Below are 14,900 nucleotides of genomic sequence, written 5' to 3' on the forward strand. Positions count from 1 at the left end.
TCAGAGCAAAAGATAGAGAGGATGAGAGAGAGAGAGAGAGAGAGAGAGAGAGACAGGACAGAGACAAAGACAGCAAGAGAAAGAGAAAGACAGCAAGAGAAAGGGAGAAAGAGAGAGAGGGAGAGGGAGAAGGAGAGGGACAGAGAAGAAGAGAGGGAGGGAGAGAGAGAGCGAGAGGGAGAGAGAGGGAGAGAGATGAAATGTGTCTTGCAGAGATCCTAATGAGATGGGTGAGTGAACTGTAACTGTACCTAAAACTCTTGGTGTTTGGCCAATGGACACTTTCTTGGCTCCTATTCTTCCATTGTGCACAAAATTGCCTATTCAGTGTCTGTCTGACACTCTTCTTCAGCACCATAACCAACTCATTACTGCCAGCAAAACAGTATCGATCCCCTTTTACATCCATTCAGTTAATGCCACGGAATGACACTCTCTATAGCACACTGTACAGCTGGCTAGTGTGAGAGCAACAATTATTACTAATTCAAACGGCACTCTTATACGAATGAGTTAGTGAATGAATAATAGAAGAGACGGAGGAACGGACGGATGGACAGATCAATGGATGGACAGCTCAATAGTTCAGAGTGAGTCAGAGGATGGATACACGGATAGACTGTTAGATGAGTGAGAGTGAGTGGATGGATAGACATATGGATGGAGGAAGGATGGAGGCGTGAGGGAGAGAGTGAGTGGACGAATGGATGAGGGGATGAGTGAGAGGATGGATGCATAGATGGATGTTGGAGTCGGTGAGGGGTGAGTGAGTGAGTGAATGAGCGCGTGTGTATGGATGAATGGATAGATGGATGGATGGATGGATGGATGGATGAATGGATGGATGAGTGAAAGTGAGTAGACAAGTGTAAGTATGTATGGATAGACAGGTTGATGAGTGAATGAACAAATGAATCAATGAACGAATCAATGAATGAACAAATTCCAGGGCGAATCAAAACACTACTTCAGGTATTTAGAAGAGAAAAGCTGTTTAGAGATACAGTGTATTGTAATTAGCTGTGTGGCCGACACTGTACGGTCCCAAACGCGGCGGCTATAAAATGTCATTCAAAAAAATAAGGCTGGCAGTAAATATTTATGGCAGTAGCTTATCTCTCAGTAACTTCATCGACTGCGGAGAAGTGACCGTCCTTGGCCAAGGAGCTCTGCGATGCCTGCGTTTTCCAACGAGATTTTTTTTTTTTTACACAGTCTCAAAGCTCTAGAAGGTGAGTGGTTTCCGAGGGGAAAGACCTGGAAAAAGATCTCAGAGAATGCAAGTCCCTTTCAAAAGACGGAAAAGCGAAGAGCATTAGTTTGTTAATTATTCAGTTAAGTGTGAATATTAGTAAAATTGGTTTTCTCCTAAAGCTGCACTGTCAAGATGATCCAGAGAACTCAAGTCGGTGGCCTGACTCTAACCCTCTCTCCATATAAATTGTCTGTCTGTCTCTCTGTCTTTCTTTCGCTCTGTCTTTCTCTCTTGTTATTCCACACTCATTCCATCCTTTCAGTCAGACCGAATGGAGTATTCAACTGGACAGAGTACGATTCATAATGGTTCAATTCCTCCCTCACCCTCTGTCATTCTAACTCTCTGTCCACATATCTGTACGTCTAGCACAAAATAGCAGAAATGTGAAAGTGTGTGTGTGTGTGTGTGTGTGTGTGTGTGTGCATCTGTACATGTTTGCATGTGTGTGTGTGCATATCTATATAAACACATGTGTGTCTATAAGTGTGTGCCTGTATGTGTGTATACGTGTGTGTATGTGTGTATACGTGTTGTGAGTGTCACTCATTCATCCACTAAAATGCATTTCAGTGCCAAAGAGCTGTTAAGAAAGCACTCAGACCTCAGACGGTAATCATCATTAATATTCAGACGTGTGTGTGTGTGTGTGTGTGTGTATGTGTGCCATCACACAAATCCAATAAGCAATAGAGCAGTCTCCCATCAGTATAGCTCAGGTCAACACTGATGTTTACGGATTTTTGGCTGCACGCCACACAGGGAGGCCATGCTAATCGACTTTACTGTTCTCTTGTTGTTTTTTTCCTAACCTCCCTTCACACAGCAGCATCAAATCACCCATCTATCCTCTGCTTTCATTTAAAGGCATCAAATCATCCATCTACCCTCTTTTTTCAGTTAAAGACATGCTGAGGTCTCTTTTCCATTAGGAGCGGAAAGCGTACAGGGCACAGACAGGTTTAACTTAAGACTCAAATGAAACATCAGTAAAACACACACGGAGCAAAACACACACAGGTACACACACGCACGCACGCACGCCAACACACACACACACACACCCTCCTTATCACTCCTTAACGTGAACGGATGGATGGATGGATGGGTGGATTGAGAAATTAATAGACTGATGGATGGACAGATGGATGGATGGACAGATAGGGCAGACGGATTTAAAGTTATTTCCATTATTCAAATTGAGTTTGAATTGAACGCTAACTAAAGTGTAATTGAATAAAATCAACTGTAATTGAAACTCTCTGGACAGATCTTGCCAGGGTGAACTAATCAGACCGGACATTGCTTTGATGAGATACAGAAAAGAATCCTCCCGCTCCTGGGTCCGTTAAGTCTATTTTTGCCCAGACGTTTCGGGGACAACATATCTGAAAACATCTACTGCGTAAAGAATTGTAGATATTCGTTTCAAGGTTACAATTTCAAATTTCAAATTTCAAACCAAACAAAAAAATTCTGTGTTCAAAAGTTAAATGCGATTTGTTTCAAAGCAATTCACTCTCTCTACATGAGGACTAACCTATGGGCTATAGTGCCACAGCTTGCAAAACAAACAGAAAGCAACCAAACAAAAAACAAATAATCAATCAAACTGCCATTAAAAATAACCTGAAAATTGTACTTTCACAGGGAAGCCACTGACAGGCAAGATAAAACAATTTACAAAAAAGTACCCACTTACCTCAAAGTAAGCCTTCAACAAAACAAACAAACAAAAAAAACCCCCCAACAAACTCTCAGTTTGTTATTGATCTGACCTCACAGAAGTTGTGAAACATGACAACGCTCCTACAGTAGACTCCACAGCGGAGCGAGAGAACAGACCAAGACGCTGACGCAGAGGAGGAGTGAGCAGACAAGACCGGCTCTGAAACAAACGCCAGAGACAACGGCGATGCCCAGACGTCCTTGACCATGTCTAAGCTGTGTTTTCCAGGGGAGACTAGAGGAGAATAATCCGGCAGGGTTACGTGAAAAGAAAAAGCAGATTTCTCCAACGTTTCCCTGTCAGTCCCAGGCTCCCGTGGGCTGTCAGTCACTCCTCAGCCGCTCACAGAGAAAGCGTGCTTTAACACCGACACTATGTGTGAAACTAAGTGAATTTCACAGTCTCACTCAACACATCTCTCAGTCTCTTCCTCTCTCACATGCACATAAACACTCTTAAAGCATTTTCCCTTCTCTTCATATATGCAGATATTCCTTCTTTCTGCCCTCATAGAATTGGCCATCTCGATCTTTCATTCTCTCATTCTCTCTGCCTCTCTCTTTCTCTCTCTCTGCCTCCCACTCCACTGTTGCTTGTTGCTCGGGAATCATCTACTCTGTGTGCGTGCGTGTGTGTGTATGTGTGTGCCTGCATGCGTGTGTGTATTTGCACTCTCACCACCTCTCTCTCTCTCACATTCTACATATACACACACAACCACACGCATACTCACATGCCCACTTGTCTCTTCAAATTCTTTATCTATCTATCTATCTATCTTTCAGCTTATGTATCCATCTGTTACTCTATCTATATATGACGGCAGCTTGAAATGTCTGTCATATTTTCAAATGAAGAGTTTAAAAAAAAAAACGTTTGGCAATAGTTAAAACACCCAAACACGTGAGCATACACACACACACACACACACACACAAGAAAAAACTCATTAATGTTTTATCCAGCTTTCATTATTAACTAAAATATTATTATCTAATCAAAAATCTGAAATATTGCACAACATACCGGCTCCTGAGGCAAAGTGGCCTTGGATTAGTGAAAGGGCTTTTTTTTTTTTTTTTTTTAACAGACTCTCTCATTTCTTTTAGAGAATAAATACAGAGCACTTTGACATTCCCACAGGCTCATTCACTGTTCCAGTCCTAACAGTGCGCTGGGGTCACCTGCGTGGACGACATCGTGTCCAGACACTGCAGTTGGAAAAAGGGGGTCTCACTAAGTGTGAGCCAAAGTTTCCCCCCTACGGCAGCTTAAGGAGGCAGAGTTTCCTCTTCCTGTTAGGAAGAACAGAGCTCACGCAGCCCAAAGCCAGTCTATCTTTTGACATGAGTCTGTATGTTTAATGCAAGTGATCAAGTGCAAAGTTCCACAAAACAGAACAGTTAAAAAAAAAACACACACACACAAAAAAAAAATACAACTTGAAATCGCTTGTAATAGTTTTACCAAACATTGGGAGTAGGGGTAGAAGTTTGTGAGGAGACAAAGTCCCAGGATTCACTGTTGACTTTTCTACCAATGTCATCCTGACGTTGCTTTGATCCGTCAGAGTGAGAGTTTCACATGTCTGTGTTATTGCTCCGAGCAAAAAAAAAAAAAAAATTCAAATCCCCTATGCTACTGTTCACTCAGTCCTCTCTCTCTTCACCTCTTTTAAAATTCTCTCTATCTTGCCTCCACACCCTTCTTCAGTTTTCTACTTTTCTCTTCTCGAATGAGAATCTTTCTCTTTCCTCTTTCTATCCACTGAGGTTTCATGTGCCGACAGAAAAGCCTTCAGACTCCTGATAAAGGTGGTGCACCTCACCCCATTCGACCTCTCTCTTTGACTTGTTTTTCCCCTTTGTGTGTTTAATTTCTGAATCTGTGCACATTCTGCTCCTTTACACAATAACTCCAACATGCAGGCTTCAGACAGAGAGGAGGAGAGGGACAGACAACAGAAAACAACTTCATTTCGTTCTGCGTCGATCGGAAAATGAGGAGAGATCAGCGTGAGGGTCAGCGTCGTTCGGGGGTTAAGGTCACTGGGGTCAGGGTCACTGGCCTTAGAGAGTATGGCCAGAGAAATGCCGTCAAATCAACCAAATCTCCACTGAGCCGTTTTGTCAAAAGACTACTGCCACTAATTCACACAGTCCAGAATAAATGATGCAAAGTCACCTTTTTCCTACCCCATCATAATGTTAGGGCGACAGGACAGTAACTCTGACTCTCTTTGTTCTGTAGTGTTGATTCACTCAGGGGAGTGATGACCCACAGCTTTCTATGTGGACTGAACAACAGACGCCACTGCTGGCTGAAAGGGTCAGAATCAGAAGAGTCACGAACAAAACTGCTCTGGAACACTTAGAAGGATGAATATCCAACCAATAGGATATTACACGACTTCTTCTGTTTAAAATACCTTGTATCAACACCCAGTAACACAGTGAGTGACTGCTGCCTGAGTCATACCACTTCCTATCAATAGCCATGTGACTGTGGTTTGAGCAAGCTAACAAATGAACAAATGTCTTCACTCTGATTAAAACTTAAGTAAATCTGATCTTGTGGGTTATAAACCAGAGAGCAGTAAAAGCTTGAGGAAAACAAAACAATAAACACATAAACAGATTGTCCAATCGAAATCCCCCATCCCCACTTGTCAGAGAGTTATGTCCTTATGGGCACACACACACAAACACACACACAGACACACACACTTCAGTTACCATGACTGTAATAATGTTCTTTTCAGTAAAGTAAAAAAAAAAAAAACTCCACCGGAGAAAATACATTGAAAGTGAAAACTGGGGGAAAAAAAACATATCCATCTCCTCAGGGGAGGAGAGGGTGACTGAGTATTCTATCCAATTCCTCCTCTTCAAACATATGTCATAAACAAACACACACACACACACACAGACACACACATATAGACATACAGAGACAGGCATCTGCACTGACAATGTCTGTAAACAAGGCTACGTTTTCTAAGAGAAAACGTCCATGAATACCCTCTAAAAACAAAACAAAACAAAACAAAGAGAGGCAGAAATTCATTTATCTTTACAAATTCATGGTTCTCTTAGCTGCTGGGTAGGTTTGTATTATATGTCACAATCACGAAAACAAAAGCAGAAAGACATCTTTTTTTCTAATCGAGTAAAACGGTTGGACTTAATATTGTCCATATTTTCATGAGAAAAGCGACCTGCAGATCTGAATGTTAGAGTAGCGAATGTAATCACACTGCCATGTGACTTATGGGTTAAACGCCATTGGCCAAAAATGAAAGAGATGAAAATGGTGATTGAATTCCCCGCTGTTGATCACAAAAAAATTGCCCAGACAATGTGTTAAATTGCCAAACAGAAACGGAAAACATTCCAAGCATCTCATTTTTTCCCTGAGCAACAAAGCTGATGTTTTGTCAAACTCACATGGAGTTAAAAAAAATCCATACCAAAAATTTTTAACTACAATAAATGCTGTTTTGCAGCTGTCAGCTGGGAAGTTTTATACAGGAACCGTTGCACAAAGAAGAAGCACAAACACACATACGCAGCCCCAGTAGTAAAGGTGCTTAAGTCACACACAAAACCAGGCCGAGTTTCCATAGTAATGCAACTTGGTTGCCATGGCAAATTACTTCTTGTTGAGATGAACCAGCTATTTTACATATACCAAAGTAGTTATATGACGCCGTGTGGTCATTATATACTATTACAAATTGTGTAATTCGCTGCAAAAGGCATATGTCGGGATGTTTGATGCCTACTGTACACTTAAGATCTACAAATAATCAATAGCACTTTACACCATACATCTCGTTCCCATTCTTATTCTCTCTCTCTCTCTCTCTCTCTCTCTCTCTCTCCCTCGCTGTCCCTCTCTCTCTCTCGCTGTCCCTCTCTTTCTCTCTCTCTCGCTGTCCCTCTCTTTCTCTCTCTCTCGCTGTCCCTCTCGTTCCCTCTCTCTCGTTGTCCCTCTCTCTCCCTCGCTGTCCTTCTCTTTCTCTCTCCCTCGCTGTCCCTCTTTTTCTCTCTCTCCTGCTGTCCTTTTTCTCTTACATGCACATGTAGACAGAGACACACACAAATGCACACACACACACACAACACGAGAGAGAGAGAGTGAGAAAGAGAGAGAGAGACAGAAAGAGAGAGAGAGTCAAGCAGCAAAACAACAAGTGGCAATCTGAAGAAGAAGCAACAATGCAGACTGCATTTAAACTGTCAGAAGAAGGATAGTGATCAACTGGCTTTCTATTATTATCCCAGCACTTTTCCTGTCAGAGCTCTTCACTCAGTAAGGTTAGTCACCCCTCAATTCTCAGAGCCAATTGGCCCTCCAATCAGCAAAGCTTTTTCCAGTCAGGCTGCCTGCAGCTGTGCTCTCCATAGGGCCAGCTGGGACAGTGGGCGGGAACAAACGACCTGTCTGACAGATGAAATCCCGCTAGCGTGATGGTTTTTATTTTTGTTTTTATTTTTTTATTTTTTTTTTTTAACAAAACATGAATTTAGGAGGTTTAGAGATAAATTTGATTCACATTCACTTATCATTGATCTCTTAACCTACAAAACTATTCCTCCAATGACAATTCAGTCTATACTGAATGAAGCTTAAACTGATACAGAGTGGTAGAAAAGGTGTGAAGGTCACTGTTAGGTGGAGACGATAAGCAACTGCGACAAACCCAACCAATTCTGATGTCAGTTTTTTTAGTTGGTATTCACACACAAACATCTAAAAAAAATGAATCACCGTCAACACTTCAAGATGCATTAACCCCAGTGGCGTTGTCAGGGTTTGTGCACACATTGTTACATTACCAGATGTACTGTTACTGAGAGAGAGAGAGAGAGAGAGAGAGAGAGAGAGAGAGAGAGAGAGAGAGAGAGAGAGAGAAAGAGAGAGAGGGAGAGAAAGACCCATCTGGTAGACTGACAAGATGCTGATGTGCATATGCTTTATTGTGTTGGTGTTTTTTTTTCCCCCATTAAATCATACACAGTTGTGCAATCAGTGCTATTGTCAGTCAACTGGAGCCCTTTGCAACAGGCCCCCCTGAGGTGAGATGTGAACACGCATAATCCAGAAGATGCAGCCACACACTCGTTCACTTCCAACGGTTTGGAAGGTTCCAGAGGGTTCCTCACACAGAACGGTCTGTCTCTCGCCCATCAGTATCAGCGTGTCTGATTCCTCTAGCCTCAGCTCTACCAATCGACATCGCTGAGTAACAGCCCTAAGCTGCTGATTGTGTTTCTTTGAAGTGTCATATACAATCTTCCATTGTCATTGCGAAAATGTCTTGTCTTATACCTTAACCCACTGCAGGATTGTCAATCCATACGAAACACTTTCAAAGCAGCTCCTAATTATGAATAGCACTGTTCCCCAGAATTCGAACAACCTTTCCCTCTAATTCAGTGACACAAACCTGGACAATGTATGATTTCTAAAGAGACCGGGATGATTGGGTAGAGACTTAAAGCAATGACTCACGATACACACGCTATTACACATATAGTGTCAGCCAGTCATAGCAGGGTGCTGTCTTCCTGCCAAGCAAACAAAGATACACAGCACAGGGAAAAAAAATAGCTTACCAGTCTACAAGGTAAGAAATGCCTCACGTGAGTGAGTCTCAACCAACCAATATGCAACAGTCGAAAGAGAGAGAGAGAGAAAGATAGACAGAGAGAGAGAGAGAGAGAGAGAGAGAGAGAGAGAAGAAGAAGAAGAAGAAGAAGAAGAAGAAGAAGAAGAAGAAAACAAGACAGGGCGATAGAGGGAACGAGAGCAGACAGATCCAGCCAAAGTGAAAGAGTTTAAAACAGGAGAGAAAACTGAAAAGAGGAAGTGAGAAAACCAAATGAGATACTTGCATACAGGTGAGATAGAAATCCTTTCCTACCTCTTGCAGCTGGGCTCTCACTTTGTTAATGGCCTTCAGCCAACGCAGTCGTGTTGGTGGGAAGAGAGGTGGGCCATCCTCGCAGATACTGAAGGAGACCGGAGAGATCAGGGAGAGAATCCAAGAAGAAGACAGAAAATGAAGTGGATAAAAAAATATGAAAATACAGAGAGACAGTGAAATACAATCACAAGTCACGTCCTAAATGTCGCCTTTCCTTTGCCAGAAAAAAGCTGCCCTTGGCGATGAATAGGACGTAACCTAGATTATTTGGGCAAACCTTGCCTATTTTCAATCCTTGAAATATCAGAGGCACACTTTTAAAATAAATGTCACCATCTTTGTGCTTAAAGCGGGGAGTCTGTGCACGTGTGTGTGTCTGTAGACACATTAGATATACATCATGTCATATTTACATTTACATATATTTACGTATACTATAGACACACCTTAGCTGTCTTTCTGGCTTCTTGATGCGATCAGCTGGAGACTTCGTGGACAGTATGTTCTCCCTCAGGTCCTTGTCCAGACCTGACCTTGGAGAAGACTGGACCTCCTTCTGTCCTTTCTCTGTGTCCTCTGATATAGTCTGCTGAGCGCAGAGCGGAGGTCTGGGCCGCTGGGTGTCCGGATCACTGCGTTCTTCAAGCTCTGAACTGAACTGGGAACTAGCCTGGCTGAGGTTTCCAGATGACCCAAATCGGCAGCTGTCCGCCGGGCTGAGGTCAAGAGAAAGGTCAGGAGGTCATTGAACTGTAGTGTGTCTGACGCATAGCAAAACAGCACTGAATACATATTTGACTGACACTCATTTGAAACAACGCGAGGAATTCAGGTGAAGTTGGGAAGTAAAAGGGAAACCATTATGGGAAAACGAAACACATTATATAATTTATTACAGTCACAAAACATCTACTCACAACGCACATGCCAACATCTACTCTATAAATTCATATCACAAAAACAAGGAAACTACTCAGCTTTATTGATACGGGCACAAAACAAGTCATACAGGGAAGGACCTTGAGTCTTTTCACTATGCTGGTTTGTAGTCTGAGAAGCCTGCGCTGTCGTTAGGGTCTTTTAAGCAACGTGATTTACTTTCCGCTGAGCCCGGACAAATTATTTTTTGCCGTTGCTTTTATTCCCGCTTGTAGTCTACCACTATGTCACACCACTGCCCGCATAAATCTCCCAGCCCTCAGTTCGCGTAAACAAATTGGCTGGAGCTGGCAGAATAATTCACACAACCTAAAGAGGTATGTCCCACCCCCGTACTCATGGAAAGCTAATAAATTACCGACCATGGCCTGCTTTATGCATTGCACTTCCATCAATATCACTGGCACTGTGGCCACTGCAGGGTATAAGTAAAATAGCATTGGCAATGTAATTACACTGAATTCAGACAGCTATTCCGGTGGTCAGTCTCTACTGCTCCACAGAAAGTGATACATACGTCTGAAACAACCCCCTGAAGACCTTCACTGCTGACAGAGTTAAAAGTTTATGTTGTGTTACTGTAATATATTCATCTATTACATGCCATATGTTCCTTCGTTGTTGAGTCAGCCATAGGTTTGACACTGGCTATTTTTTTTGGAGGATGTACTGTATCCTTTCTCTTATTCCCTCTATATAATTAAACAGCCCAGACGATTTAATCCGAATATTTCCTGGGTTGTACACTGAGGGGTCACAGTGGGGAGTGCTGTAAGGGTAACAGAAAAGAAACCAAATACAGATCAGTGCTAAGCACTACTTGGGAGGGAGAGGTTCATATGAAACCATAATAAATGGCTTCACCACAACCATTTATCATGGCCCTACTAGCCTTTTAGTTGGACCTGTCTTCAGCAGTTGATCCGATGGCACTTCCACGTTGGAATCTGTGGGAAGTCTGTCCTTATTGTCTACTGGAGGTGTGGTGAAATTAGCTGGGTGTTTGTCTGCATTCTCTGAATGGGAGTCATCTCTTAGACTAGGCTTTTCAGGGCTCTGTGGACTTTTGTCTATGCTCTGAGGTTTGTCTGAGGAAGTGTCAGTAGGCTCATCAGTATCACTGGGGTCTGCACTCTCTGTTACATCTGACTCGGCTGAGGATTTATTGGCTTCTGTTTCACTAAGTGCCTCATCGTCTTCGGCAGGTTTGACATCTGTGGCTTTGAGCTGGCTGGTTACAATAGGAGGAGGTGACTGGGGCTTTGCAGGTTCTGCGCTCTGCCAAGGAAAGCCTATCTTCTTCCCAAACATGGAGACAGCTGATGCTGCTTCCTCTGTTGGTGCACCTGGCTTCTCCTCTTGGAACAGCCCGGCTCCAAGGCTTTTGAAACCAGAGAGGAGACCTCCTTCAGCCTGTGCTGGCTGTGGTGTCTTAGGTTCTGTGGGAGGGGCAGGGGAAGAAGAGAAGAAGGAGCCAATGGACTTGGTAGTCTCAGCTGCACCTGATATAAATCCAAAAGACGGGGCTGACAGGCTGGGTAAGTCAAAGATGCCCTTAGCAGGCTCTGCTGCAGGTGGCTCATCTTCAGGTGGTATTTCAGAAGCAGTTTCTTGAGATGAAGAAACAAGTTCAAGGTCTTTCCCTTCAGGTTCCACAGATCCCTCTATTGTAGAGATTTGTGCTACGCCATCCTTAGACTCATCTGTAGGCACTGTGTCTGAATTCTCAGAGGTAGAGTTTCCTGTAGTATCCATTTTACGGTCTGAATCTTCTGGCAAAAATTCCTTATCAGGACCAGAAACTACCTCCTCCTTTGAGGGCACAGAAGGTCCAGATGTTTCAGAAACTGTGCTTGACTCCATGGCAGTAGGCCCTGTGGGTTCTTGTGTACCTTTTGGTTCATCAGGCACAGCCCCAGATGGGGCTTTGGTTTCTGCAGGCTTAGCTGAATCTGGCCCTTTAAACATTCCAAAAAGGTCACCTGTCAGAGATTCGGTTGGAAAACTGCTTGGAAGACCAAAAAACGAGCTCTTTTGCTGTGGTTGTGGTTGTGAGGGCGCAGCAGGAGTAGGGGAGGAACTGAAGAATGAAGTCTGGGGGGCAGAAAAGAAACTGGTTGGTGATGGTTTGCTTGGGCCACTTGGTCCAGAAAACATTGACATGAAGCCAGAAAATGGAGCAGGTTCAGGGGGCTTCTGTGGTCCTGCCATCCTTGGTCTTGGTTGGCCAGGTGGTCCTGCCATCCGTGGTCTTGGTTGGCCAGGTGGTCCTGCCATCCTTGGTCTTGGTTGGCCAGGTGGTCCTGCCATCCTTGGTCCTGGTTGGCCAGGTGGTCCTGCCATCCTTGGTCTTGGTTGGCCAGGTGGTCCTGCCATTCTTGGCATAGGCTGTACCTGTGGTTGAGCAGGAGGAATTGGCTGTTCTTTTAGGGGCTGTTGCACCACAACTGCTGAATCAGTTGGTGCTGGCTGTTCAGAAACTTCTGGCTCCTTGGTTACAGCTGGCTTTTCCTCGGTTGGGCCATCCCTCTGCTCTGGTGCATTATCATCCATAGCTGGTTCTTCACTTTTCAGAGAGCATATCTCAGATTTTTCTGGTTCTTGTGAATGCAATATTTCTGTACATTTCTCAGATTCATCTTGTTTCTCAATTTCAAGAGGTTTCTCAATATCTAGAGACTTCTCAGATCCCAAAACTTCATGTGATTCAGGAGCTCTTTCTAATTCAGCAGGGCTGTCAGATTGCACACTTCTTTCCGTCTCCAAAAGTCGCTGAGTTTCTGGTAGTTTCTCAGAATCCATAGAGTCTAATGATTTATCACATTCCAGCAGTTTCTCAGATTCTACAGGCTGTTCAAGTTCCAAAGGTTTATCATTTTCTAATGATTTCTCAGACAGTGAAGGCTTCTCAGACTCCAATGATTTCTCTCCAACTTGTTCAGATTCAAGAGACTCTGCAGATTTAGCTGTTAGCTCAGACTCTAAAGATTTCTCAGATTCTTGAGGCTTTTCAGAGTCCATGGCTTCCTCTGTAAGTGTGGACACAGACTCTGTTACTGCTCCAGTTTGCTGTCCTTCAGTCTGATGTTGGTTAGTATAAATTTGTTCATTCTCTCTTTGTTTGTCAGCTACTAAAGGTTGCTCTTCTATGGTTGGCTGTTTTTCTACCGGAGGTATTGCAGCTTCAGGTTCTGCCTCAGGTTTCTCTAAAACTGGTGTCTGCGCACCCTCAGAAGGAGCAAGCCCCTCGTCTTTGCTGATTACACCATCCACAGGTGCAGGAATCTCACTGGAGTCCTCATTAGAGTCCTGCTTTGTTTCAGCATTAAGTTTTTGATCATTTTCAATTGGAATCGCCGCAACAGACTCACTGATAGATTCTTGTTCAGACAGTCTTTCAGTCATAGGTAATACTGTTTCATTTTTAATTTCCACAGTTGTGGAGGTAGGAACAGAAGGTTCCTGGTTTGGAACAGATTTTTCTTTCTCACTGGCTCCCTCTTCAGGCTTTGGCTCATCAGATTTCTTTTCATTCATGAAGGGCATGTTCAAGAAACCAAAACCACCAGATTTTGGTTTATCTTGCTCTGGGCCTCCTCCGAGTGAGAACACTGAAGGAACCTTAAAAACACTCTCTGACTCTGAGGCAGGCTGGGGACTTGGTCCACCAAACATGGAGAACAGTCCTTTGCTTGGTGGCTCCTTGGTTGCAGATGCTGTTGGTGTTGCGCCTTCTGGATCAGAGGAGGTCTGTGGGCTCCCTCCACCAAACATGGAAAACAAACCAGGACTAGCCGTTTCTTTAGGTGTGGATGTTCCAGGAAGGATGCCACCAAGGAATGAAGACCCAGATCCAGGAGGCCTAGTTGGGGAGCTTCCGGCAGTGGGACCCCTTGGGCCAGGAGGTGGCTGTTGAGAAGCCCCACCAAACATAGAGAATAATCCTTTGCCTGAAGACTCTTTGGATGGAGCTGCTTCAACAGAGGGTCCCCGGGGACGAGGTGGTAATGGGCCTCTTGGACCAGGAGCTGGACCCCTTGGAGCAGGAGCTTGACCCCTTATACCTGGTGGTACTGGACCCCTTGGTCCAAAAGGTGCTGGTCCTCTTGCACCAGGTGTTGCTGGACCTCTTGGACCAGGTGGTGGCTGAGTGGTCGGGCCACCAAACATAGAAAACAAGCCTTTTCCTGCTGGATCTTTGGGTCCAGGAGTAGCTGATGACTGAGAGCTGGCTCCTCCAAACATAGAGAATAAACCAGCTCCTGGTGTTTCCTTGGAGGCTGAGGATCCAGGGAGAATGCCACCAAGGATTGATGAACCACCCTGAGATGGAGATTGCTGAGGTGGAGAAGCTGATCCACCAAAAATTGAAAATATGCTTTTGCCAGGTTGTTCATCAGAAGCAGCAGGTTCTGTTGGAATGACAGTGGAAGTTGGGATTGTACTGTTTGGGGGTAAAGACTCCTCTTTTGACACCACAACATCTGCACTTGGCTCTTTTTCTGAAATGGGAATTTCTGGAGCACCTGTTGATCCAGAAGTGGCCACCTCAGAGGTTGTGCTTTCCAGCTGTGGTTCAACTGGCTGTAGACAGGTGTCACTGGAAGCCTGAGCATCCTCGTTTGGGACTCCTTTAGGTCTAGGTGTTTCAGATGTTACTTCAGACTCTAAGCATTTCTCCTTGAGTGACTCTTGATCTCTGTCAGTTGGAATTTGTGCACTCTCCTTCACTACCTCTTGCAGCTCTGCAAACTCAGAGTTGGTAACCTTTTGAAATCCTTCCTCCTTACATGAATCAGGCTGTAGGGTGGACTGTGCACTTTGCTGAAGCACTTGTTCAGAGGAGACAGAGTCCGATACTGAGGAAATAGTGTCTAAGACGGAACTATCCCCTTTGGCGTCAGCAGTTAGAGGACCAGATCCCTCTTCTTTTGTCTCTGAGACCTCTGTGACTTTTGGCATCTCATTGGCTGCAACACTTTGAGGACCACATCCTTCTTCTTTTGTCTCTGAGACATCTGGGACTTTTGGCATCTCTTCATATTT

The 14,900-nt window shown here is 44.1% G+C and overlaps 1 protein-coding gene across 1 annotated transcript in view; it reads right to left on the reverse strand.

Moving 5' to 3' along the window:
• Positions 1-14,900, reverse strand: part of unc13ba (unc-13 homolog Ba (C. elegans)) — a 99,828-nt gene that overhangs the window by 47,700 nt on the left and 37,228 nt on the right. Inside the window, exons 10-11 of the mRNA XM_030791732.1 lie at positions 9,362-9,631; positions 8,913-9,000 (exon numbers count right to left, since the gene is read on the reverse strand). Of these exons, the coding sequence (XP_030647592.1) occupies positions 8,913-9,000; positions 9,362-9,631 (358 nt within the window). The remainder of the gene's footprint in view (positions 1-8,912; positions 9,001-9,361; positions 9,632-14,900) is intronic.

The sequence above is a fragment of the Chanos chanos genome, chromosome 14 (assembly GCF_902362185.1).
Source record: "Chanos chanos chromosome 14, fChaCha1.1, whole genome shotgun sequence".
Classification (NCBI taxonomy): domain Eukaryota; kingdom Metazoa; phylum Chordata; class Actinopteri; order Gonorynchiformes; family Chanidae; genus Chanos; species Chanos chanos.